The sequence below is a fragment of the Triticum aestivum genome, chromosome 7A (genome assembly GCF_018294505.1).
Source record: "Triticum aestivum cultivar Chinese Spring chromosome 7A, IWGSC CS RefSeq v2.1, whole genome shotgun sequence".
Taxonomy (NCBI): domain Eukaryota; kingdom Viridiplantae; phylum Streptophyta; class Magnoliopsida; order Poales; family Poaceae; genus Triticum; species Triticum aestivum.
The window spans coordinates 517,153-542,091 of record NC_057812.1 but is presented as its reverse complement, the minus strand read 5'-3'; the positions used below and the strand labels follow the sequence as shown (position 1 = coordinate 542,091).

General features: G+C 43.1%; 1 protein-coding gene across 1 annotated transcript; it reads right to left on the bottom strand.

Moving 5' to 3' along the window:
• Positions 1-11,536: 11,536 nt before the first annotated feature.
• LOC123148986 (kinesin-like protein KIN-10B) lies at positions 11,537-18,178 on the bottom strand. Its single transcript, XM_044568520.1, has 22 exons — positions 17,788-18,178; positions 17,486-17,684; positions 17,183-17,386; positions 16,706-16,967; positions 16,400-16,602; positions 15,748-16,025; positions 15,560-15,658; positions 15,363-15,461; positions 15,191-15,265; positions 14,991-15,092; positions 14,873-14,906; positions 14,726-14,770; positions 14,591-14,641; positions 14,365-14,463; positions 14,192-14,272; positions 14,006-14,084; positions 12,922-13,925; positions 12,777-12,823; positions 12,672-12,693; positions 12,528-12,596; positions 12,383-12,424; positions 11,537-12,039 (listed from the first exon to the last, which is right to left on the bottom strand). Exons 1-22 carry the CDS (start codon positions 18,051-18,053, stop codon positions 12,001-12,003), a joined length of 3,399 nt encoding a protein of 1,132 aa, XP_044424455.1. The 5' UTR covers positions 18,054-18,178; the 3' UTR covers positions 11,537-12,000.
• Positions 18,179-24,939: the final 6,761 nt, after the last annotated feature.

Below are 24,939 nucleotides of genomic sequence, written 5' to 3'. Positions count from 1 at the left end.
AAATGCTTGCCGTCTATCAAGTTGCTGTATCTCTGCTTTTCTTCAGACGGTTGCATGAAGAAGTCTTTCGATGCACTCATCATGGAATCCATAAGGGACTCCTTGATTCCATGGTTGGTCGCCTGGGCAAAAACCTCAGCAGAAGTTGAACAATTTTAGCTACTCCCTCTGTTCACTTTTATAAGGCCTTGAAAACATTTTGACTTATAAAATTGAACGAAGGGAGTAGAAGAAACTAATTAAGGGTGCACACACTCAACAAGAAGAGGCCCCAGGTCTGTAGAGCCGCCCGGAGCTTGTCGGCTTTGTCAACGGCCGTCAGCCGGTTAGAGATCTTTTACGGTACCCCGAAATAAGTATAGACCGTACATTCCTCTTGATCCAGCGGACATTATTACTTGGTACTCCATCACTCATCCAACAGAGTACTAAGTTAAAAAGTACAGGAGTACCTTGATATAAGGGGCAAAACTATAATAATATAACAATCTAATATTAATTCATTTTCGTAACCTCTCATGTATTCTGGCGGCCTTTTTTTTTGCAATTGCAAGCAAAACCTAATATATTGATCTGCATGTAGCGTCCGAAGATGCCGGGATGAGCCCATGCCAGCGGGTTATGAACGTCCTTCGTGGGTGAGTAGCGGGGAAGCATCCGCGTCGGGGATGAGCCGGAACAAGACCTATGCCGCGCAGCCGCCAGACCCATTTCCTCGACCGTGGCGCAGTACAAGGTTTGGCCAATGGTGGCTCATCCGTATGTGCCATACGAGCGACGCGGCGGAGCCGACGATCGGTGTGGAGAAGGCACGGTGGCCTGCGGTAGAGAAGGATCAGGCTTGAGGTGGCGCCGCCACTCTATTGCGATGCAGCGAGCGATCGGGATTTCTGGCCGAACGAACGGGAGTTTTTTCTGGCACTTGATCTGGAGTTCCTTTTTTCTTTTGGGAGCTAATTTGGCATCTATGCGAGATCACGGGGAGAAAATTGAAAGTACCCATGGAAAAAAGACTAAGTTACCTTTTACAACGGACGGCTAGATTTGTTCGGTACTCCAGCACATGTTTTGGGAGTACCAGGGTACCGTAAAATAGCTCGCCGGTTAAGATCGATGAGAGGGATGGGCTCTGGCATCTCATCAGCGGCCAACACCTTATCAACCACGCCAGCTCTTGCACCGTTGTGCGCACCAGCGACATATATGTCTTGTCAGATGCAGCCATTCTCTTCTAGTCTTGGGTGAATAGCGTGCTATATATGCATATGACACTTTAAATCAGGGGGAAGGAAGAAGAAAGACATAATCTGGCATCTAGCTAGCTACTACATATGTCCTGATTTATTAGTCCCTCTCGTATTTTGTGTTAAATTTTGATCATAGATTTAACTAACAAAATGTCAATGCATGTCATAAAAAATTATACCATGAGAATACAGTTTTTTATGACCTGCATTGACGTTTTGTTAGTTAAATCTATTATCAAAATTTGACACTAAATATGAAGGGCCAATAAACCAGGACGAAAGTACTAGTACTAGCTAGCAGTGTATTGGATCTGATGATATTTACATCAGGGTATTGGATCTGAATCTGATGCACCAACCAAATTAAATTAAAGAGTACGTCGTCGATCGACATGAGAAGCTTAATTAATACTAGAGTAATAATTACCTGATGCATGGGTTTAATTTTGATCGCTCATTGTCGATCGATCTCGTTGCTTGCGTTGCGTTGCGATGCCGGAAGTGGGAGGGCGACGACAGTGACCAGGGGAATGGGAGGCGGCGCGCTGCTCAGCTCGCCGTCGCTGTCGCTGTCGCCGTCCGCAGCCACACGTTCGCGATGTTTTCTTGGAAGACGAGAGGGAGGGTGCGGAGCGGACTCTTCTTTGTGGGCCATATATATATGTTGATGTTGGTGCTCCCAAAATATATGACTCTCGCATGCATTTCGGTGGGCCAAAATTTTCATGCATGTCGGCAGCTCGTCACTATTAGGCCCTGTTTGGTTCATAAGTCCTAAAACTTTTTCTAGTCCCAACTAAAAAGTCTCTAGTTCTTAAAAAGTCTCTCCTTATTTGTTTCCAGAGACTAAAAAGTCCCTAGTCCCTTCCTAGAGGTTATTAAATGACCATGTTGTCCCTAGTATATAAAACAATAACAATCAAACAACATCATGGGGTGGCGGCCATTGAATGCATGGAGGAGCGTTGTTCGAAAAGTCCCAAAAAAGACTCTCCTTGAGAGTCTTCTTCATTTAGTCCCAAATGCCTAGTTTAGTCCCTGAAAAGTCCCTCCCGTTTGATAAAAAAGTCTCTAAGAGGGACTTTTTCTAGTCCTTACACAAAAAAGTCCCTGGAAACAAACACCCCCTTAGAATCTGGTTTTATCCCGACTTCCAGAACTTCGCCGAGTCCACTTTATCGAAAACTCAGCAAACTAGAGTTTGATTCAAAATTAAACTTGGCAGTGATAAACTACTTGGCAAAACTCTGGCTTTGCCTGGTTCCAACGAAAAACGACTCGGCGAACTAAATAAACTCGGCAGAATCTCAAATAAAACCGATTTTCGGTGAGGAAAAAACTTGCAAAAGCCTGACCAGTGGGCCCTACTGTACAGCAGGCGACGGAACCGTGACGCGGCCTTTGTTTGCCGAGTTTCGTCTAACAAAGACTCGACAGGCATGTTCCATTTTTTATTTTTTTTAATAGAAATTCCAGGGGTCACATCTTTGCAGACTTTCGACACTTGGTAAACATTTTCCTTTTTTCATTTTTTTGAAAAATTGGAATGTCAGGTTCAGGATTTGCCAAGTTTTTGATAGAACAAACTCGGCAATGGTTTAGTCCCGCCTCACCACGCGAGGAGCGCCTTAAATAGCCGTATCGTCTAAAAGTGGTAAGCTTCAATCATCATTGCACACTGTGATGGATATGAACTATTATTATGTGTATCTTCTCGGCTTATACCCAAAGAAAAATATTCTATCTTCTCTGCATATAACCAACCAGAGAAGACTCACACCATATCCCTTTGATGGTTGCTCAGCTTTCTTTTCTTTCTTTTTTTGAATCATTTCATCAAGCTCCATCGTCCCATACTACTCGCCTGGGTCGCTATATTTTTACCATGACATCCGCCCGGTGGTTTTAGGGGGGTTTGAGGCTCCGGATGGGTTTAGGGGTGTTTGAGGAGGCAGGGCCACATGGCGCAGAGGTCACCGCCACCGGACGCCGCCCCATGCTCATTACTTCTAGGTCATCGATGGTTTGATCGTCGGATGATGGCCAAGGGAACCCGTATGCAGATGGATTCTCGTCTGCAATAAAAAATTATTCGAAAGTAAAAGAACAAAAGGGTAAGTGAAAAACTGATTTAACTTAAAAACTCTCTCTCTCAATGTGAGTAGGTACATCAATCCTTGCTTTGTGAAGGAGCTAACTTTATTAATGAATTGCTAGGTGTACATCGACCTAATCATACGTGCATCTAGTCACCCCACACATATGTCCAATGCCGCATATACATCCAGTAATCACCCCGCACATACGGCCAATGCCGCATATCACCATATGCCCTAATCATACATGCATCTAGTCATAGATTTGCTCATGATGCTACACAACAACAAAAAATATGCTACATGTCATAATCCGAGGTTGTATGCACAAGTTAGAGCCATTAAAGTGCAGCCCTACCACAAGCAAATTGTGGCGCACCCCATCAGATACCCATATAGCTGATGTTTGATGGGTAGCGCCATTGATTGCCTATTTTGCGAGAGCGATTTGGCTCTCAAGATGGCTTCGAATCAAAAAACGTTCAACATAAAAACTGTTTGTCTCGTCAAAACGAATAAATATGATTTTGGCGTCATTTCCAACCGAGGTTGTTTACTACCTCAAAAGTGACCCGCAACATGCAGCTAGCTTTTAAACCAGATAGTTTTGGAAAGTTCGGGTTCCGAGTTAGACCCAAACTAGGGTTTTGGACGTGAATCAAAATCTTTCCTTGCGTAGGAAGTCCAAACCAAAGCTCTATTTTTTTCCAATCTAAAACATAATACAAAAAAAAATTCTAATCTAAATTAGCCTAGACCGGGGGGGGGGGGGGGCACGACCCCTGCAGAGATGTGCATAGCTCTGCCAGCGATGAGGGGGCACGGGGAGGGGAGGGCGAGTCGGCCTGGAGGCCCCGATTGTGGCGCAGCGCGATGAGGCAGACGTGGAACTCGCGCTGGAGCTGGTCCTGGCGGGCGGCCTCGGCCTCGTCCACACGGACTTCTCCTGGTTGTCAAACCGGTTGAGGTTGCAGCTCTTCTTCTCCGTATTAGTGTCACCGTCGTTTTTTTCTTTTGCATGCGTCGCTTCGGCCGGCTTTGCTTTCCATGTCCTCGTGCTCTTCGGTTTTCTTGTTCTCACTTCTCTTTATCTTGTTGCTGCAGGGTCATCCAACTTCTTGTTTATCAGGCTACTGTTTGATAAAATGTAAGATATTTCTGTTTGGAAAGGTAAGATATTTCTTGCTCGTCTGCTGTTTGATAAAATGTGTTTGAGCTGAAATGTTTGTTCGTTGCTTCTTTCTCTTCCTGTCCAGGTTTCCTGACGTCCGGACCGGTCATACTTTTGCAAGGTTAGATGTGTTCTTATTGATGCACTTCATTGCTTCTTGCTACATGCTTTGTTTGCTTTGTTTAATGGCCTACCACTTGTTCTTGTCTGGTGAGATTATGATGCGCCTTGTCTTTTTTAATGCTGTCAGCCTTTGTCTCCTTATTAGCCTGTTAAATTATGTAAGCAAGCTGAGTGGGTTATGCAGGCTACTGTGTAAAATGTGCATGCATAACCGCCTGTAAAGGGGTCCAGTATATCATATAAAGAGCAGCAGCAAATGCTTATTATGTTCCATTAAAGCAGATTAGAAGATTGTTTAGTTTGGGTAATTTTATTAATTGCTTTTTTTCTCCTAACTGACCGAACTGGCTTTATCCAAAAAGAAAACGAGCAGGCTTCATTAGCTTAGATAAGAGAATTTTTTAAAATGATGTGGTTATAGAGTTGTGCTCGGTTTGCTTCTTTTGGTCATTCTTGATATAAGCAATTGGGTAGCGTTCCTGTTTACACATATAAGGAATGGATTGCTAGGAATGAGTTTATCAGAGCCTACTGGAATGCACGCCCTCTGTCCCTGTTTTTGTCTCTGTAGCTAAACTTGAGAATTGTACACTATGGTATATAAAGTTAGTTGCTGAGTTCACATGCAGTTATGAAAGTTAGAGCACATACATGCTTTATTTTACTTCCTTTAATACAGGGCATTCTATAATTACTAAGAACTGATTTGTTTAAGTGTGCCTCCCTAATTTGTCCAGATAACTACTTCAGGTTAGGCGGGAGAAATAAAATGGGTAACCATAGATATCTGGTCTAGCATCACGAGGTTCAGGTTCCTGCTGTTGATCAGCCGTTGCTTCGGTCGAGGTGGGTTATGCTTGATTATGTTCTTCTTTGTATTTTTGTTCATGGCCTACACTGGTGTTATCATCTATTCTGTTACAAAAATTTCAATGGCTTAGTTTCATGTCCCAGTACCACTTGAAGTACAACTAAGTACCTTCTGACAGGACAATAATGTATGTATTTACCTATGGTTATTGTTTCCTATAAGAAACATGATCATCTCACCTTGGTTTCCCCTGTATCTGACTTGGGACAGTTTTATGTGAGATTTGTTTTGCATTTTCTCTGTGTGTGGATGCTTAAGCTTAAGCTTTTGTTATTTGGTTCAGCTAGAGATTAAAGAAGACTGAAATGATGGGCTCGCAGCGAGGATTGCTGTGTCCAACCTGTACAAGAATGCCAAGAAGTCCTTCTCCGAGACGTAAGCCACGACGCATGTTTCTGCCATGATTTCCTTTGTTTGGATTTCATGGATTTAGGTGTTGAAAAATTATGGGTTGTGGATGCAGGATTAAGGACATGTACCTGCCCTACAATGAGAGATCTGGGCCGCATCTTTGTGGCTTCCAAACTTGAAATGTTTGTTTGGAAGTTAGTTTAGTTTTTTGTTATGGATTCACAGCTTCTCACATGTACCATCCTCTTAGACCTTTAGATTTCCAAAGAAACTAAATGAAGATATCGTGGTATGGTCTCAATAGTACAACTTAAAGCTTTCATGCTTTATATTTTCTCTGAAATTTGCTCTTGAAGAATCATGTATCTATGTTAGCTGCGGTGAGAAAAGGCGGCTTCCAAGCAGAGGATGCGGGAGTGTTGGCCACATTTGGTTTTCGACTTGGGTGTCTAAATATTCTCACCATACTTGGCTCCCTCTCAGGCTTTGCGCCATTGGTGCAACAAGTCATCTAGTTAACATTCAATGAAGAAAGCAGGGCCGGTCCTGAGATTTTGGGGGCCCGAGGCGAACCTAAAACTCAGGGCCCTTTCATATATCCCTCCATTGCAATGAATTTTTAGCACTGAGTTTTTTAATCTCAGGGCCCTTCCTATACTCTCTCCTTCGCAATGAATTTTTATCACTGAAAATATTTATCATCAAAAACTTCTTCTCAATAAGAATTCAAAGGTTTGCTTTTTATTACATAGAACCCACATTTTTCAATACACTTTTTTAGGGAATGGCAACTGAGTTGCCTATATATTAAGAGGGAGAAAAATAAATACAAATAGTGTGTCACTGCCGGAATCTCTACACATACTTTTTAATCGTCATCATAACTCAAAGCGCTAAAAATTTGCCTCAAAACTTGCACAATGCATGATGTATATGAAGATAAATTACTTACTCAATGCACATAGAACGCTAATATAGTATGACAGCCTGCCTTCCATGCTATGCGCGCCAGGGTAAGGGCCAGTGCAGGAACTATGGGGCTCTTGTAGACCTATGTTTGTGAATCTTACGAGATGCGTCACGATTAACTGATGGAGCTAATCACGTCACACAACACAATGCAGCAGACGAGCGAACGTGAATCTATAGATAGATAGATAGATAGATAGATAGATAGATAGATAGATAGATAGATAGATAGATATGCTGATAGAGCTAGCATAGGAAGTGATAAATTAAAGATATGATATAGGAGTACCTGTTGAGTAAATAGGCAATTTCTCGATTAAATTAGTCCACGAGTAAATCACTAGCATGGCATTGACACAAATAAACGCATACTGATATTCAGTCAAACTAGTACATACTACGCTAATTGCAGAAAGATCTACGTATAACGCTAGCATGGCTAAAACAGAAAATAGTAGGAGCGGGAAAAACGAGTTATACCCTCCAGTAGGCCATGCAGAGGCCGCGGCTTTGGTGGCAGCAGCGGTGTCCTCGGCGGCCTTCTTGTCAGCTTCAGCTTTCTCGGCGGCGGCACGTTCGGCGTCGGCGGACATGATGATGATGAAGGTGACGCGGACGTAGAGGAAGTAGACGATCAGAAGTGAGCAGTCGCGTAATCGCTGCCCAAAAACCTATTCGCCCCTCACCCCGTACAGGAACCAGAAGGGCGTGGTTTCGGAGACCTGCTCTCCCGTCGACCGTGTACGCGGCGGAAGGGATGGAGTCACCGGTGGCAGCAGCAGCAAGGGAACAACGGTGGGCATGCGCGTGGAGCAGATGTGATCTGTTCGTGGCGGCTAGGGTTAGGATACACCGCATATAAGCGCAGCCGCGTGGAGAGACGTGGGCTCGACCCACGTCCGAGTACGTGACAGCCCATGATCCGACGTCTCAGATCGTGGCCCAGCTGTCAGAGAACTCTCCGTTAGTGACTGGCAAAAATAAGCGCGTAGGTGTGAGCTCGGCTCGGCTCCATCCCGCGTCGAGGCGTGGCGAGGCGGGCGGCGGAGGAGGAGTGCGCGAGGGCCTCTTCTCTTCTCAAGCTCCAATAGCATGTAGAAAAGAAACCCTTATAAGGAGGTCCAACTCCTCTTCTACTTTCAGGGTGAGACTAAACTTCTCACTACACCTAATGCCATATAACCCACATGGGTCCTTAGAGATTTTTCAGAAATTGCTATATGGGTCTAGAGCTCATCTCAAATTTCAGCAGTACCTTGGATCGGTCAGTTCTCATCTCAATGATAACACGATGTGAATTTGCATCTCGCTCTGTCCGGAAGCGCTCGGCAACGGGCGTGCGCGTCCAGCGCCTAAAAAACTAGATAGCGGAGCGGAGTTCGTCGGAGTACTGAACCCTAGCGGCGGTTCGTCCAGCGCCAGCAACTCGTCTCGCGACCTGTAGAGCCTGGGGTCGGGATCAGGATCGTTGCGGCTTAGGCCCTGTTTGGATCATGGGGTTAGAGCTAGTTTGGGTTAGTTGGGGGCTCAAATAACCCTGGGTTAATTCCATCTAACCCAACTATCCCGATGGAGAGGTGCTTATTTGGGTTAGAGTATCCAAACAGGGCCTTAGCCTCGTAAAACTGGCAAATTACGGCAAACTTCTCGCCATCATCGTGGATTCGCTCCATCCAGCTGCTAGGCCCTTGAGGCTGCGTACTAATCGATCGTACCAGTGTTTAGTGTCCCTGCTTCTGAGGCCCATGGGCTATGTGCAACGTGAAGAAAGGTATGTGCTACTTTGAAGAAGTGAAGCACAGCACGGCTGAGTTAAGTTGAGTTAGCGCAGCCCAGATCAACAAGTGTAGTTTTCGAGAGTGCGTACTGAAACCAAGTGTGATGTTGGTTTCTGTGACTAGACATGAAAAGATAAGATCGCTTGGAGCAGTCTGCAGGTTGTTGTCTCATTCACCCATGTATGTATATACAACAATTGTTGTTGGAGATAATTGCATCTATAGTCCTCATACTCATTGGCGACGTCCAACTCAATCCTGAAACTTACGTATTGCTTCAATACGGTCCCGGTACATGAAAATACATGGTCAATACGATCCCTGAGGTTGAAATGCAAGTCCTGGCTCTACACGTCACATACGTATCTCGCATTTCTATAGTGGAGGACACGTCCGTATGCGGCCCATATGTCAGTGGGCCGAGAAATAAAATGAAAAAAAGACACGCATGGGGGATTCGAACCCACAAGCTCTGCCCAACCACAGCCAGAGCGGGCAACCAGGCCAAGTGCATGATCTTGTTTAACATGGGGATGCACTACATATACTATAAGCATAGTGATTGGGGCCCGCCATTGCGGGCCGCTTGAGAAGAAGCTGTGTGCACGTTTCTCTATCTTAAAGAAAAAAAGAAAAGAAAAACCTCACCTTTCTCAAAATTTTAAAAAACTTTCTCGCATCATGTCAGCATCACACTCATCTCAAAAAGGGAAAGAAAAAGGCTAGAAAAAATTTCTCAAAAATAAAAAGGGAAAAAGTCTCGCCTCCATCTTGCAAAAATAATCTAAGAAAAGATTTCTCACTGTGGCCAACCAGCAATTTTGAGATAAGATTTTTAATATATGTTTGTATGCACACATTATATTCTACTCCCTCCGTAAACAAATATAAGAGCATGAAGATCACTAATAGCATGAATGTGCATGACAAAGGTTGTGTGTACAAAGTATGTGCATGCATCAAAGGTCCCAATTAGTGCTCCTTTTTTCTCTCCAATCAACATGCAACAAGTGCTCCAATCAACATGCAACCTACTGCTCCTTTTTCTCCCCAATCAGCACGCACCATGTGGCCCAACCAACATGCAGCTTCCTGCCCAACCTCCTGGATCCACGTGGACACTCCCTTTGCTCTCCCAGCAAGCGCCCCTTAATGGGTTTGATATCACCGCCTCTTTAAAAATATACGTCAATTTTAAAATATTCATGAATTTTTATTTTAAAAAAGTGTTCACCGATTCACAAAATGTTCATGATTAAAAAGTAAAACGTTGTGTCTACAACAAAAGTATTGATGAATTCAAAAATGTTCGTCAAAAAAAATGTTTCTGAGTTTCAAAAGTTTTCACAAATTTCAAGAAATATTTGCCTACGCAAAAAAGTAAACTTGTTGATGAGTTCCAAAAAACATGTACGCAGTTTCAAAAGATATTCACTAACTTGTAAAAAGTTCATGAATTTAGAAAATGTTGGCAACTTCAAAAATATGGTGAACATTTTGGGAGTGCATCTCCTCACATATATATAGGGAGTGCAACTTAGCAAATTCCAAAAAAAAAGTTCGCAACATGTACAAAAGACTAAATATATAGGGCATGCATCTCCTCACATATCACGCGCGCGCACACACACACACACTTGGTATTCATGAATTGATTTTTTTTATGTTCATCGATTCAAAAATGCACATGATTCAAAAGTAAAAGTTTGTGTATACAAAAAATGTCCTTGAATTTATGAAAATATTCAAAAAAATGCTTGGGATTTAGAAAACTATATTTCGTAAATTTTCAAAAAATGTTCACTGATTCAAAAAATATTGATGAATTCAAATATTGTTCACAAACAAAATGTTTCTAAATTTCAAAATTTATTCAAGAATTAAACAAAATTGTTCGCTTATGCAAAAAAACTTGTTGATGAGTTCCAAAAACCATGTACGCCATTTCAAAAAGTATTTGCCAATTTGTAAAAAGTTGATGAATTAAGAAAAAAATCGCAACTTCAAAAATATGGTGAACACTTTTTCCAATTCGATAAACAAATTTTAAATTCGAAAAATGTTCAGCCCAAATTTAAAAAATGTTGACCAATTTGAAAAAAATCATGAATTAAAAATATTCGAAATTCCAAAATTTCTGTATGCAGTGGGCTCAGGGGGGGGGGGGGTGTACGCACCAGGTTGCGTGCGCCAAATAGGAGTCTGCCAAAAAATATGAACACGTACAAAAAACCAAAACACACAGAAGACAGCTGGGCTGTAGCTATAAAACAAAAGAAACAGGCCCGTACAGCCCAAAAAAAGACTCTGAATACCTAATTATATTTATTTTCACTAGAAAAAACCTAAATAGATTTCTTATATAAGGGACTACATATATAGGGTGTGCATGTCCTCATATAAGGGACTATAGATGCAACTATCTGGTTGTTTTTGTGAAGTACTAGTATTAGTGGAGGGTACATTGCATATCACATATATATGTTGTGTGTTTTTCAGGTCAGGCAGAGGTTATTCAGTTAAGATTGTTGTACCTAGAAAGAAAGAAAGACGACAAAGAATTCTGACAGTGAGAATGCAATTTTGCCAAAATATATATAGGGTGTTTATGGACTCGAGTGCTCGACGGCAAGAAAACTAGTCTGAGGAAGCTTCAGTTAAGTTCAGCTAGTGGTCCGTGGATCGAACTAAGACCCAGGACGGCTGAGACAATCCTCCGTACTAGCAAAATATAAGACGTTTTACCAGTTCAATTTTAACAGCAAAAGCATCTTATATTTTGGTACGTCCGTCCCAAAATTAAATTCTTGTCTAGATTTGTCTAAACACGGATGTATCAAGTCACATTTTAGTATTAGGTACATCCGTATCTAGACAATTCTAAAACAAGAATTTTGGGACGGAGGGAGTACATGTGAAGGGAGGGAGGGAGGCAATTCAAGTTCCCCTCTACTTTACCATTTGATTGATGAATCTGTGTTTGCATGCAGTCTAATCTCGAGTCGAGTGCAAAGGCTCCATCAAGTTGAAATGTAAGCAGTTCCCACAACAACACAGGAAACTAGCTAGAATGAAGATTATTATACACACACACACACTCAAGAAATATACTCCTAATTAACTGCAACACCCAGCACCTGCTGACTGCACTGCACTACTTACTGCATTCATTCATTCATTCATGAACCACAAAATGCAGATGCAGAGACCAAACCACCAAAAACATAATGCCACTCTTCTCTTCTCTTCTCTTCTCTTGTGTCCGTCCCAACAACAACCAACAACCAACCGTTGCACTACTACTCTCAATAAATCCCTCCTTCACTGTGCACAAAGAAATTAGCATCCATCCATCCGTCCACTCCATCCATCATCAGCAATCAAGGGGATTAGATTAGGGGCTGTTGATGATCCCCGCCATCATCTTTTTTATCTGCCCAAACACAACAACAACAACACCAACACCTCATTGTTATTATCATCTCTATTATATTATTATTGCCAATCAGCACAAAACACACATCTCTTCTCTTCACTAACCCATCACATCAGCTAAACACCTTGCATGTAGTATATCTATTCTAGGGAACCAAACACATCTAGTTAGTATATCTACAGTAATTGTATGACAGAGATAGATGCGAGTCACATCATATCAACAGTGATGGAATGGTATTTCTTGTGATGAAACACTAGTAAGCATAAACCAACCAAATACAACAATATTGATGTTGCATGTATATGAAGTAAAAAAGTGTGGTTCACTCGGTCAGTACCTCCGTCTTATTCATTCCAATGACATCCCTCAGGTCGTCTATCTGCAAAACCATGCAACAAGGACGACACACACCGTAAGTCATAATTAACTTGGCTACTGGTTTTGCCTAAACTTTCTATGTGATGTCGAGCTACAACACCTACCCCTTTAAACAGCTCCGGTGAATGCTCACGAAGCTCGATGATGTAATTTGCTCTTTTCTCTCCGATGCCCTGCAAATTCACAGCAGGTTAGTGAAAAAACAAAACAAAACAAAACTGAGGGGTAACAGTCACTAAGATCGAAACCTTCAAGCTCTTCAATTGCTCCCTGCAATGGACATACAAACATGCATTAGATAAGCAGACACAGTTCCCAATGACTGATTTGTTATTAGTTAGGATTGTACTCACTTGTTAGCGCTGTTGAGAAAACTCAAGCACTCCTGGACTATGGATTTCTGCGGTAACAAAAAAAAGCAAGTGTTCATCAACAAGGTCAATAATGTAGAGGAGATATGACAAGGATGTGCCAGCAAGGTGTGTGTGAACTACCAACCTTTATCCCGGTGCTACGAGTCTTGAATGAACTAGTCGGATAATCTGCTGCTTGCTCAAACTTGAGGTGTATCGCAGGAGTCTTTGGATCTGCTGGTTGCTCGACCTTGAGGTGCATCGCAGGCGTCTTTGGTTCAGGTGCATCTATGTTGGTCCCACCCTGGACACATTCCATGCCCACTTCTTGTGTCGTTTCAGTGTCCACTTCCTGTGTTGTTTTAACAGCCACCACTACTTGCGTTGTTTCAACAGCCACTTCCTGTGTCATTTCAGTGGCCACTTCCTGTGTTGTTTCAGTGGCCACTTCTTGTGTTGTTTCAACAGCCACTTCCTGTGCCGTCTCAACAGCCACTTCCTGTGTTGTTTCAGTGGCCACTTCTTGTGCCGTCTCAACAGTCACTTCTTGTATTGTTTCAACAGCCACTTCTTCTGCCGTTTCAATGGCCACTTGTGTTGTTTCAACAGCCACTTCTTGTGTTGTTTCAATGGCCACTTCTTGTGCTGCTTCAACAGCAACTCCTTGTGTCGTCTCCATGCCCTCTTCCTGTGTCGTTCCAGTGGCAACTTCTTGTGTCGTCTCCATGCCCTCTTCTTGTGTCGTTTCAATGGCCACTTCTTGTGTCGTCTCCATGCCCTCTTCTTGTTTCGTTTCAATGGCCACTTCTTCTGTCATCTCCAGGCCCTCTTCTTGTGTCTTTTCCATGGCCACTCCTTGTGTCTTTTCAATGGCCACTTCTTCTGTCTTCTCCATGCCCACTCCTTGTATCATCTCCATGCCCTCTTCTTGTGTTGTTTCCATGGCCACTTCTTGTGTCTTTTCCATGGCCACCTTTTGCGTCTTCTCCATGCCCTCTTCTTGTGTCTTTTCCATGGCTACCTTTTGTGCCATTACGCTCAATGGACGAGCATTAAGAAGCTTCAGTGAGTTTGATATCTCTCTCAGCTTGTCGCTGATCTTTGGAGTGTTCATGTGAGTTTTGACTGGAGTCTTCTCGACAAAGGCATCTGGGAGTGACGATTGACTGTCAACTAGGTGTACACCAAAAGATTCGCCAAGAAAATAATACCAAGAGTTGTGTTTATACCAGGAATGTTTGAAGAGCAGGTTTCGCCCAAGTCCATGGTACACGAACTCGCTGCATCCAGACTTGACGATGAATGGTCCTGAATAAAGAGATGAAGATGATGTTTTTTCATGATAGACAGAACTGCTAAAACAAACAAACAAACAAAAAAAAAACAGATCTACTTCTTCTGCACAGGCTATGTACCTCTTCCTCCATACCACTTGAGACCACCTTCTGTATTTCAGATGATACGGTATCCAGAGCATCGCTTGTTTTATCAAATCCCTGCAATATTGCGTCCAACATATGCCAACCATTACTAACACGGTTCTCAATCTACCTAGTGACACTATACTACCAGAAAGGAACCAACGTACCTCATCTGTAGATGGGGCACCGATTGCCATACCACTCGAGACCACCTTCTGTACTTCAGATGGCACAGTATCTAAAGCATCGCCTGTTTTGTCAAATCCCTGCATATTGTGTCCGGCATATGGCAATCATTATTAACAAGGTTATCATCTACCTAGTGACGCTATACTACCGGAAAGAAACCAATGTACCTAGCGACACTATACTACTGAAAAGAAACAAATGTACCTCATCTGTTGATGGAGCATCGATTTCCATGCCTTGTGATGATTGTATCTCCTGTAGAATGATGCAGTGGAAACAATTTAGATTAAGAAACTGATAGCCAAACAATCATGCACAAGTGCAATCCATGTAACTAACCTCGACTTCTGTTACTGTTGCTGGTGCAATGACTGCTGCCTCTTCCTACAAATTTCATAGATTGGAATTGATTAGTTCGAAACATTAGAATGGCAACTTCAACACCTGCATACTACTCTGCTTGCAACATTGCAATAAGTTATTTACCTTTGCTGAATTGGTGCTTGGGCATAATAAGGCACTGTACATGTACAGAGGACACAAGTTATTTATGGAAGGAAAAATTGGACAAGAAATTTCCTGGAGTTAATGAATGGTGTGGTACCTTCCGCTCGTTGCAGTAGGTTTAGCATCCTTTTGCTTTGTTTTGATAGAAGCAGAAAGCGAGCTTTCAAGTTTCTTTGCTGAGCGCATCATTACTTGAGACCTTTTACGGAATAAATAAAAATACACAATTTTAGTCAGGTACCAAGCTCAAATCAATCACCAGCCTTTCACAGGATTTATTAATGAACGGCGTAGTACCTTCCACTCATTGCGGGTTTGGCATCCTTTTGCTTCATCTTGGTTGGAGGAGAGACCGCGCTTTCAGGTTGAGACCTTGTAAGAAATCAAAAACAAAAGTCAGTCACCACGATGTTAGTCAAATTCCAAGCTCAAATTGTTCACCAGCCTTATGCAATGAATGGTGTGGTACCTTCCACTCATCGTGGGTTTAGCATCCTTTGGAGGCATTTTGATAGGAGTAGACAGCGAGCTCTCAAGGTTTTTTGCTGAATGCATGTTTGGTTGAGACCTTGTAAGAAAAATTAAAAGCAAACATTATCAACACAATATAAATCAATTGCAAAGCTCAAATCCTCTAGCAGCCTTCTGAAATGAATTGTGCGGTACCTTCCGCTCATTGTGGGTGTAGCAGCCTTTTGGGTAACTTTGATAGGAGTAGGGAGCGAGTTTTCAGATTTTTTCGCTGGATGCATGGTTGGTTGAGACCTTGTAAGAAACCAAAAACAAAAGTTAGTAATCACAATGTTAGTCAAGTGCCAGGGTCAAATCCATTCTCGGACAGGTTAGAAGGGTACCTCTTATTCGCAATGGGAGTTCGAGCTGCTTTTACTGCGCTCATATTCCATTGGGGCCGATCCTGCTGCTTCTCTACCACGGGATTCGGTTGGTGTGTAGAAGAAAGAATCGGCCTTGAGGAGCTTTTAGCAACTGCAGACAAGTTAACATCTGCCCTTTTGAAACTTGTAACACTCGTGGACCTGCGGCATTGTTCGTTAGCCGCTTGAGTGGCCACTTGACTCGAGCGAGCGGCCAAGCTGAGAGTATAAACCGTATCTTGGCAGGAAACTTCTTCCTGCATCAACCATGAAGGGATAAACGAAGTTTGAAATTGAATATTTATGAGTTATACGTATTAATATTAATTCCAACAGGTAGGTAAGCTAGTAAGCATAAAAGAACATGCAAGTTTGGTAGTTAAGGAACAAAAGTATTGCGACCTAATACGGAGTAATAAAGTTCAAGTAACCTCTTCATCCAATTCATGTCAGCTTCTGGGAGTGCTTACAAAGAGCTAGAACATGCATTCCAGTACTAGGCTGACATACATACGGATTTACAATATGCAAACACTACTTATCTTCTTTCGTGCCTCTTGCAATAAACAAAACAAAACAATAAACATACATACGGATTCCACACGAGATGAAGATGGGGAGTATAGCTTACCAAGCAGGCGATCACCACAGCCCCGCTCGTCTTGCACAGAGAGTCTTGCAGAATACGAGTCACTTTGCTCTGCCTGTATGGCACGAAGCTCTGGTTGCTGTTGAGCGCTTGCACGACATTCATCAGGGTGTACATGGACTTGTTGCCGCTGCTCGACAGAGCGGCCGCTCCACCGCCGGTCTTCTGCTTGGGGTCCACATAGTCTGACAACAAGAAGCAAACATAATGAGGCAGATGCCACATAGTAGTGGTGTGAGCGAGCCAGTGCTCGATGAGGTGCACGCAGGAGAAGATCACAACACAAACCTGTGAGGCTGAGAAAGTTGATCTTGGCCACGGGACGCTCTTTGCCGTCCTGGTCAGAGCTAGATATGTGTATGATGAGGCCTTGGTGCCCTCTGGCCGGTAGCTGGGTGGAAGAAGCTTTAGCGGGTAGCGGCTGGGTAGAAAATGGTTTAGTGGGTTGCTGCTGGGTAGAAGAAGAAGAAGCTTTGGTGGGCTGCTGCTTGTCCTGGTTCTCATCGAAACAACCCAGCCGCGTGAAATCCTCAATGGACTTGACATGAACCTGCAAAGGAAGACAAATAAATAAAAACATGTTAACAGAGTAAAATCACCACACTGTTAAGGTGGTTAAACTGGCTGGCATGTAAAAACAATTGGTATGAGTATGAATTCCAAGCAATTCTTCTTCTAAGTGTATTTTGTTATTCTCTGTTTGAAACAAGAATTTAAAAAGAGGCTGCATTGCATTGCATTGTGAGAGCAGAGTAGTAGTAGTACCTTGGAGAGGCCCTTGAGGTGTGTCTTGCCCTGGGCATCCTCCAGCACCAGGACCTCCTGCTCCTTGGGCTCCAGCAAATCAAAGACGTGGGCGTCCTGCACCACCTGGTAGGACGAGACCCTGACGGCGCCGCCGATGGACGCCGCGAAGTCGAGGATCTCCTCCATGGCGATGGTGACCAGGCCCGGCTGCTCATGCGACCCCTGAGACAGACAGGCAGAGCAGGAACAATGTTCAGACATTCGAAATTTTAGATGCGTCCATACTGTCTGTCTGTATTTCTCTGAAATTCGAAATTATACCTTGAAGAGGTGGTCCTTGGCGGCGGCGGCGCCGCAGGCCACGACGCATGCGGTGCCGGCGGTGGTCTGGGTGTGGTTGTGCAGGTGGTGGACGAGGATGGGGTGCAGCTCGTGGAGGAAGACGTGGTGGTTGGTCTCCTCCTGCAGGTAGCACCAGTCGAGCCTGTGCTCCTCCTTGCGCTGCCCGGCGGCGGCCCTCCTGCAAACACCCGCGAGGAGAGGAGGGGAAAAAAGTTGAGTTCTTGGATCCATCTTTGTTTCAGTCGGCAAGGAATTAATGGCAGAAGGAATCCTTGAATTACCCTTGGGAGGAAGAGGAGGGGGTTGGAGGAGCTGCGGCGGCGGCGGCGGGGGTGAAGGAGAGGACGGTGCCGGCGCCGGGCCCGGAGGCGCGGGGGCGGCGGCCACGCGAGGCGGCGACCTGGAACAAGGATGTCCCGGCGGCAGGAGCTGGCGCTGTCGTCGCCGTGGATGCGGCAGAAGGGGGGCAGATCCTGGCGACGACCCGGACGGCGCCGTCCCCTCCGGGCAGTGCCGGCGCCGCCGATGGAACCGCCTCCACCTCCATGGAAATCAGATCTGCGGCGCTCAACAGCAGCTGCAGCTTCTTCTTGTTGTAGAGAGAGAGAGAGAGAGAGAGAGAGAGAGAGAGAGAGAGAGAGAGAGAGAGAGAGCCGTTGCGGGGTGGAGAGAGAGACGGGGATGGATGGAGAATTCGAAATGGAGATGGAGATGGGGAGCACATCCGCCCACAAGATGGAGAAAGAGAGAGAGGATGGATGGAGCGTCGCTACCCGGGCCGGGCCTCCATGCCTCCTAGCCCAGCCACCCCATCTCGGCCCGGCCCAGACCATTAGAGAAACAGGCCACAAGCCCGGACAGAAGCCAACTCTGTCTGCCTCTGTCTCACATGAGTTAGTTGCCAAATCCCTAGTTCACCTAAAAAAAAACATGAGTTAGTTGCCACACACACATAGCTGCTGCTGCTTGGCATTGGCATTGGCATTGGCATTGGGAGTGCAGTGCAGACTCATTGTTGTAACATTATTATTATACTCAAGCCACTGCAAGCTTTGGCTGCACCTCTCGCTGCTACACCATCAGTCACTTTAGATACTAGACTAAAATTTCCCCAAAAATATGTGCGAAATTTGGCTATCCTTGTCGAATCATAGACCGTGTGCTTCAAAACTTACTTCCCGTGTCGTTTTTCTTCTTCTTCTTCTTCTTCTTCAATTTGTTCGAAACAGGCAAGGCCCTCCAAAGTTTTGGCAACGTCTGCTCAGCAGAATATCGCATTATGACAAGCTTCTTAAGCACCATCTAACAACTTGGAATTATCCACATACACCAAGCGTTTGTCTACCAATTAGTTAAACTCCTCATCGACAACGCCTCCTCGTTTTCTTTACTCTCATGGAAAAAACAAAAGAAAAGAAAAGTGCGGGCAGCCTTCATCCTTCGATGCCTCTCCTCTGCACATGACCTTTCGGTCCTCAATGGTGACAAGGTTCGTCGGATCTCGCACATGTGGACCCCGTTTAGTTGCTCGATACTTTGACACTTTCACATGGGTATTTGTTTGCTTTTTCAGAGGGTTTTTGCCGGTTCTCCCCTTTTTTACTAACGATGCTCCTTCGAGAATGAAGAAACCTTGTGTTTCCTCCTTGATGTGCATGACCAAAAACTTCTGCAAGGAAAGCAATGAATACCCTGGTCGTTGAAGCAATTTGGAGCAACTTACCTTTTGAGCAAAAATTGTCATTTGGTGCACCCGAGAAAATATATGGCGTCTGGTACGAGCGTGAGCACTCGTACCGCCATGACAACCTACCCCTTATCTGTCCAAACAAATTCCGTGAAGGAGGAGGCCAGATCCGAGGAGAAAGACAATAAAAAGGGAAGCCATACCACCGCCTCAAGAAGATAGAAGAGATCCGGGAGAGAAGAAGTTCACTTAGATTCACTCCAGCCTTCTCCGGTCTTCAACCCCTCTTTTAGTCAATTTGTAAGAGAGTTATTCCAATTTGTGTAACTCCGTTCGCACTTATTCAGAGATTGAGATTGGATCGATCAGTCTGATCGATCATTCATATTATTGCGGTTCTTTGCTATATTATCAATATGATTCATCTTTTGTGTAATCTCTATGTTTATTGGTTATTCCCCTCTCATGTGTGAGTAATTTCCCATATATATGTGTGTGAGATTTAGGGGATTGGTGAGATTCATCTGTGCCCATTGTATATGTCATTATTTGTGAGACTATTTCTATTATTGATTGTTGAGTTGTTTATTTTGTGGTGAATGCAATGCATGTTGTCCAATTTAAGGGCCCACACAATACGGAAACACCTCCGTCGGCAAGGCTCTTACTTGCATGCGCATAGTTTGGTAGGCAGCGATGTATGGACTGAGCAAGCACATGTTGGTTGTGGGTACAACCAAATCATGCATTTATGAGTGTTGTCAACTAGCTTTTTACCCCGACAATGAGAAGAAAGGAGGGGAGATAATAGTGAACTGATGTTCAAAGGATCTTCAAAGTTGACTGCGGTGTATCTTTGTATACTATCTTCCAAAATACCTATAAAATTACTTCGAACATAGAAGCTCTTGGTTTTACTTTGCACACCTTGCTAAAAAAGTCTTCGAGATGCAGCGGGCACACTGTGCACCTTGGTATGACTACGAGCCCTCTAGTCATGGAAGTTTATGCAGTCCAAGATGGTGCCTTCTTCGCATACTCTCTATTAGATTGCACGACTTGTTCTATCTCTGTTATTATAGTCATGCTTTATCTACTATTTTTATGAATTAAATCATTTGGTAAATTGCTCAATTTTCCAGTCCCCGTGCACTTTCATTTGCATGGTGAGAGAATATATGGAAAATCACCGACCCATGAACCCTTAACCCCAATGTGGCGTGAGCAACACGGCAAGTGCAAGCAAGACAAAATGTGAATCACCCTCTCTCCCCATGTGACCAGCATGGCTCTAAGTTGTATGGGTTAGATTTGGTAGGCAACGGTGCGTGGACGAAGCGAGCACACGTTGGTTGAATTTGGTGCAAGCCTTCTGGCCATGGGCAATCTAAGATAGCTGGCCCCCAGGACAAACTATGATCCGACGTTTCCTCCTGATTGTTATCGACTAACACCCTGTTTCCTTGTAGTCGTGCGTACACCCAACTTTTCGTTTTCCTGCCAATTAGTCATCCTTGTCGTCCCATCTTACTGTTATCACGGATCCACCGCCACCCCACGCGCCTTTGTTTCTGTCTCGCGGGCACATATGAAACCCCACCTGTCTGTGGACTGTTCTCTCTCGTGTGGCGTCGCGAGCACCTTCGGGGGGGGGGGGAGAGCGGCAGATGGGGAGGTCGGGGTGGAATCAATGGCAAATCTTTCTTTCTTCTTGTAGAGAGAGAGCCGTTGCGAGGGGAGAGAGAGCCGTTTCTCTCTCTACAAGAAGAAGAAGAAAGAAAGATTCGCCATTGATTCCACCGCCGCCGCTCCAATGACATTGTAGCTGAACCTGAATGCTGAATGTTGCTGCTTGGCATTGGCATTGGCTCAATGGGTCAGTACTACCTACTTACCCAAAAAGAAGTAACATTATTATTATTCTTGTTATTATATATATTGATTGAAGAAGCCAGCTCAGCTCAGCTCTCGGTGCCACTCTACACAACAATCTTTCAGATAGATATACATGTGGGAAATACCTACTCTTTGTTTGTTTCCCTATCCTTGTTGAATCAAAAGCTACATTCCTTCCTTGCTGTCTTTTTTTTTCTTTCTTTCTTTAATTAATTTGTTCGATTCGAAATACGCCCCTCCAAACTGTTGACAACATACACCCAACTTTGCATTTGTCTACCAACTACTTATCCTCCTCCTCAACCTTCCCTTCGACGACTCCCATCTACTCATCACCTCATCGGTGGTGCGCCGGATCTTGTGGACCCGGCTAGTTGTAGCTTTAGAGCTGACGGCTAGGTCAATATATTGACACTTCCACATGGCCGTTTGTTCTCGCCTTTTTTTTTCTTTCTTATATATATTGTGAGAAGAGAGGAGGGGAGATAACAATGAACTGATCTTCAAAAGACCTTTATTTCAAGTGTACTATCTTCCAACATATCTATGTTATTCATCCATCATTTCTCAACTTTGAAAAATAAAATCAAATAAGACGACAGTATGGCAACAATTGGAGACACTAGTCTGGCCACACCAAACGACGGCCTTTCTCACTTCTCCGGCGTCCCTAAGCATGCACTATCACACGATAATTGCTGAAGCAGCATCTAAATGTAGATTACGAGTAAATTCCTATTTAACAGAGTATAGTGTGCTCCACATTACTTCATAGCCATTGTGAATGAGCAAGCGAAAAGAGCCATTGACTATATCACCCCCGCTATGGACAAGAAGGTCCAGCAGATTGGCCTTTCTTATACTGTTTCCGAAACAAGAATATGCGAGTAAACTTTATAACCTCCCTCTTCCGTTCATGAAGTTATGCTCTTAAATAAAAATCATCCAGGACCAGGAGTATATGTGAAAGCAATAAGGTAGTTAATAGATACAATTGCAAGAAGGTGAGTGTGCATATACACGACAAAAGAAAAAAAAAATGTTTAAGATCCCAGCTCCATCAACTGTAATTTCTAATTGGGTAAATCCAGTACCAAACTTTTATATACCTCAAGATTAATTATCCCTCTATTTATCACTATCCTGTGATTCAAATTCTCTAAAGCCCATCGTCTCTTCCTCTGACAAGATTTCTCAAAAGATGTGAAGAAATGACAAGATTTGATATGTAGTGCAGACTGTACTACCAAGCAAGCAAAAAAAGAAGAAGCAGAATTTGGTATTCAGATCGTTTCAGTAGCTTCCGGCAACCCCTCTTAAACTTGCCTAAAAAACCTTATTAAACTTGGTACACACAAATGCATTTGATTTTGAAAGAGCAAACCTTTCTGCATCAATATAACCTATGTCAGATCTGCACAACACACCTATCCAAGGAACACACAAGTTACCTGTAAAATGGATGCACCACCATATATACTGGGAACAACTCATGTGTGTTGATGCCGTGGACGCACACAACTCCATTGACTCGGCGCCTTCAATGAACGGGGATCCCTGCAAGGCTGCAAGTAGAACCATAAGTACTGGTCCTCTGAAATATGTGCATCCGATGGAAATACGCGGCGACTGATGTGATGGTTTGGATATAAAGATGGTTTGTATATATAGTACGTATATACTGTATTTAGATGTAATTTTCCCATAAAATTAAGTGATTCTTTGAAGAAAACCCCAAGGTGGAAAGATTTTATTGCCGGAATGAGACCCGACGACTGATGTGAATGCCGTAGCCTCCCGTTCCAGGGTGTGGCATCTTCTAATCATCTAATACATTATGCTCCCTAAGTTTAGAGGCCTCACAATCAATTAAGGTCTTCAAGTTAGAATTGGGTCACTCAATTTTGCCTGGGTCAACAATTTTATTAAATAACTCTCTCATTTTATTCTTCTAATTCATCATGCTCTCTAATTTTGGAGATCTCCCATTTGATTGAGGTAATCAATTTTAGATTTGGTTCACATTTTGAGCGGGTCAATATTTTTTTTCAAATCAATCGGCAACCATCGACATATAAAAACATATCAATCCCACGCATCATCTCACCAACTAGAAAAAAGAATCATAAACATTTGATGTTATAGCACAAATATAGTACATGCATCCACCGGCGCATATTTGTTTTTGCCACATAAGTGTTGTTTGATTAGCAGATAACCCAAAATCATATCGTGAAAGGCCCACAATAAGTACCGCATTATAAATAAAATTAAAACACACTTCATCTCCCCAACTCGCCAAACTAAATACTCCGTCGGTTCCGTATTATAAGGTGTATTGTTTTTTGAGAAGACAAATTTCTTTAACATTGGCCAAGTTTAGAGCAAAAAAAATCAACATCCACAATACTAAATGAATAAAATATGAAAATTCATTTCATGATGAATCGAATGACACCAATTTGATATTATGGATATTGATATATTTCACTACAAATTTGATCAAACTTGAAAAAGTTTGACTTTTCAAAAAATAAAGCATCTAATATTTTGAAATAGAGGGAGTAATTTTTTATGAAACCTCAATAACACCAACGACGCAGCAAAGTGCACCCAACCCTTCTAGTCCTCTATAACACTATGCTCCCTAATTTTAAAGAGCTCACATTCAATTGAGGTTTCCAATTGAAATTGGGTCATCTGATTTTGTCCGAGTCAACAATTTCTCAGAGCTCTCATTCAATTCTTTTATGTTATACATTATGCTTCCCTTTTTAAGGCCTCACAATTAATTGAGGTCTTCAATTTAGAATCGGGTCACCCAGTTTTGACCAAGTCAACAATTTCTCAAGGATCTCTCCACTATGCTTCGTAATTTGGAAGAGTCCACATTCAATTGAGGTCTTTAATTGAAATTGGGTCATCCGATTAGGAGCTCCCCCATTCAATTTTTCAATTTAATTGAGGATTTGGTTTACGATTTTGATTGGGCCAATGATTTTTCAAATCAACCAACGACAATTGGCCTATAAAAACATATGAACCCCGTGCACCCTCCCACTACCTAAAAAAAGAAGCGACACCATGTGAACTGTAGCACCAATATGGTACATGCAACCACCGTATATGTTGGTTAGCGGATAACACAGAACCACGCCATAGAAAGGCCAAATCACTGCATTATAAAAAAAAATAGAACACCCTCCATCATCTTCCCACCCGGCAAACTAATTATTCCATCGGTTCCAATAAGTAAGGGGTATTAGTTTTTTTGGAAAGTCAATTTTTTTAACTCTCACCATTAGTTCCAAAATATAAATGGTATTAGTTTTTTGGAAAATCAAATTTCTTTAACTCTGACCAAGTTTAGAGCAAAAGATATTGACATCCACAATATTAAACAAAAAGGTATGGAAATTTATTTCATGACGAATCTAATCATATCGACTGGATGTTATATTTTGATGTATTTCTCTACAAATTTGGTCAAACTTAAAGGTTTGACTTTTTCAAAAAAGAAATACACTTTATATTTTGAAACAGAGTGACTATTATTTTTCAAGAAACCAAACAACAACAATGGCGCAGCAAAGCGTGCTTGCGTGCTAGTACCTGACCTACGGGAAGTGGTGCTTCGTATAATTGTTGCCTCGCCCTTTGGGTGTGTGTGTGTGTGTGTCGCTGCGGCCGAATAGCGCCTAACCCTCCTTGTAGTAATTCACTAAGCTCCCTGGGCTATCGATTGCGTTGGCTTCCTTGATTTTGACTTAGTCAAGCGCTGGGGTTGTGCTTCCTACTCCTAACCCTGAAAGCAAGTGGGCCCTGATAACAAGTGGGAGTCGGCCAAATT

Coding starts and splice junctions, on each gene's coding strand:
- LOC123148986 (XM_044568520.1), bottom strand. CDS start 18,053: ATGGAGGTGGAGGCGGTTCCATCGGCGGCGCCGGCACTGCCCGGAGGG. Junction 16,026..16,399: donor CTGTGGTGATCGCCTGCTTG/GTAAGCTATACT, acceptor TGGTTGATGCAG/GAAGAAGTTTCCTGCCAAGA. Junction 15,266..15,362: donor AAACCCACGATGAGTGGAAG/GTACCACACCAT, acceptor ATTTCTTACAAG/GTCTCAACCTGAAAGCGCGG.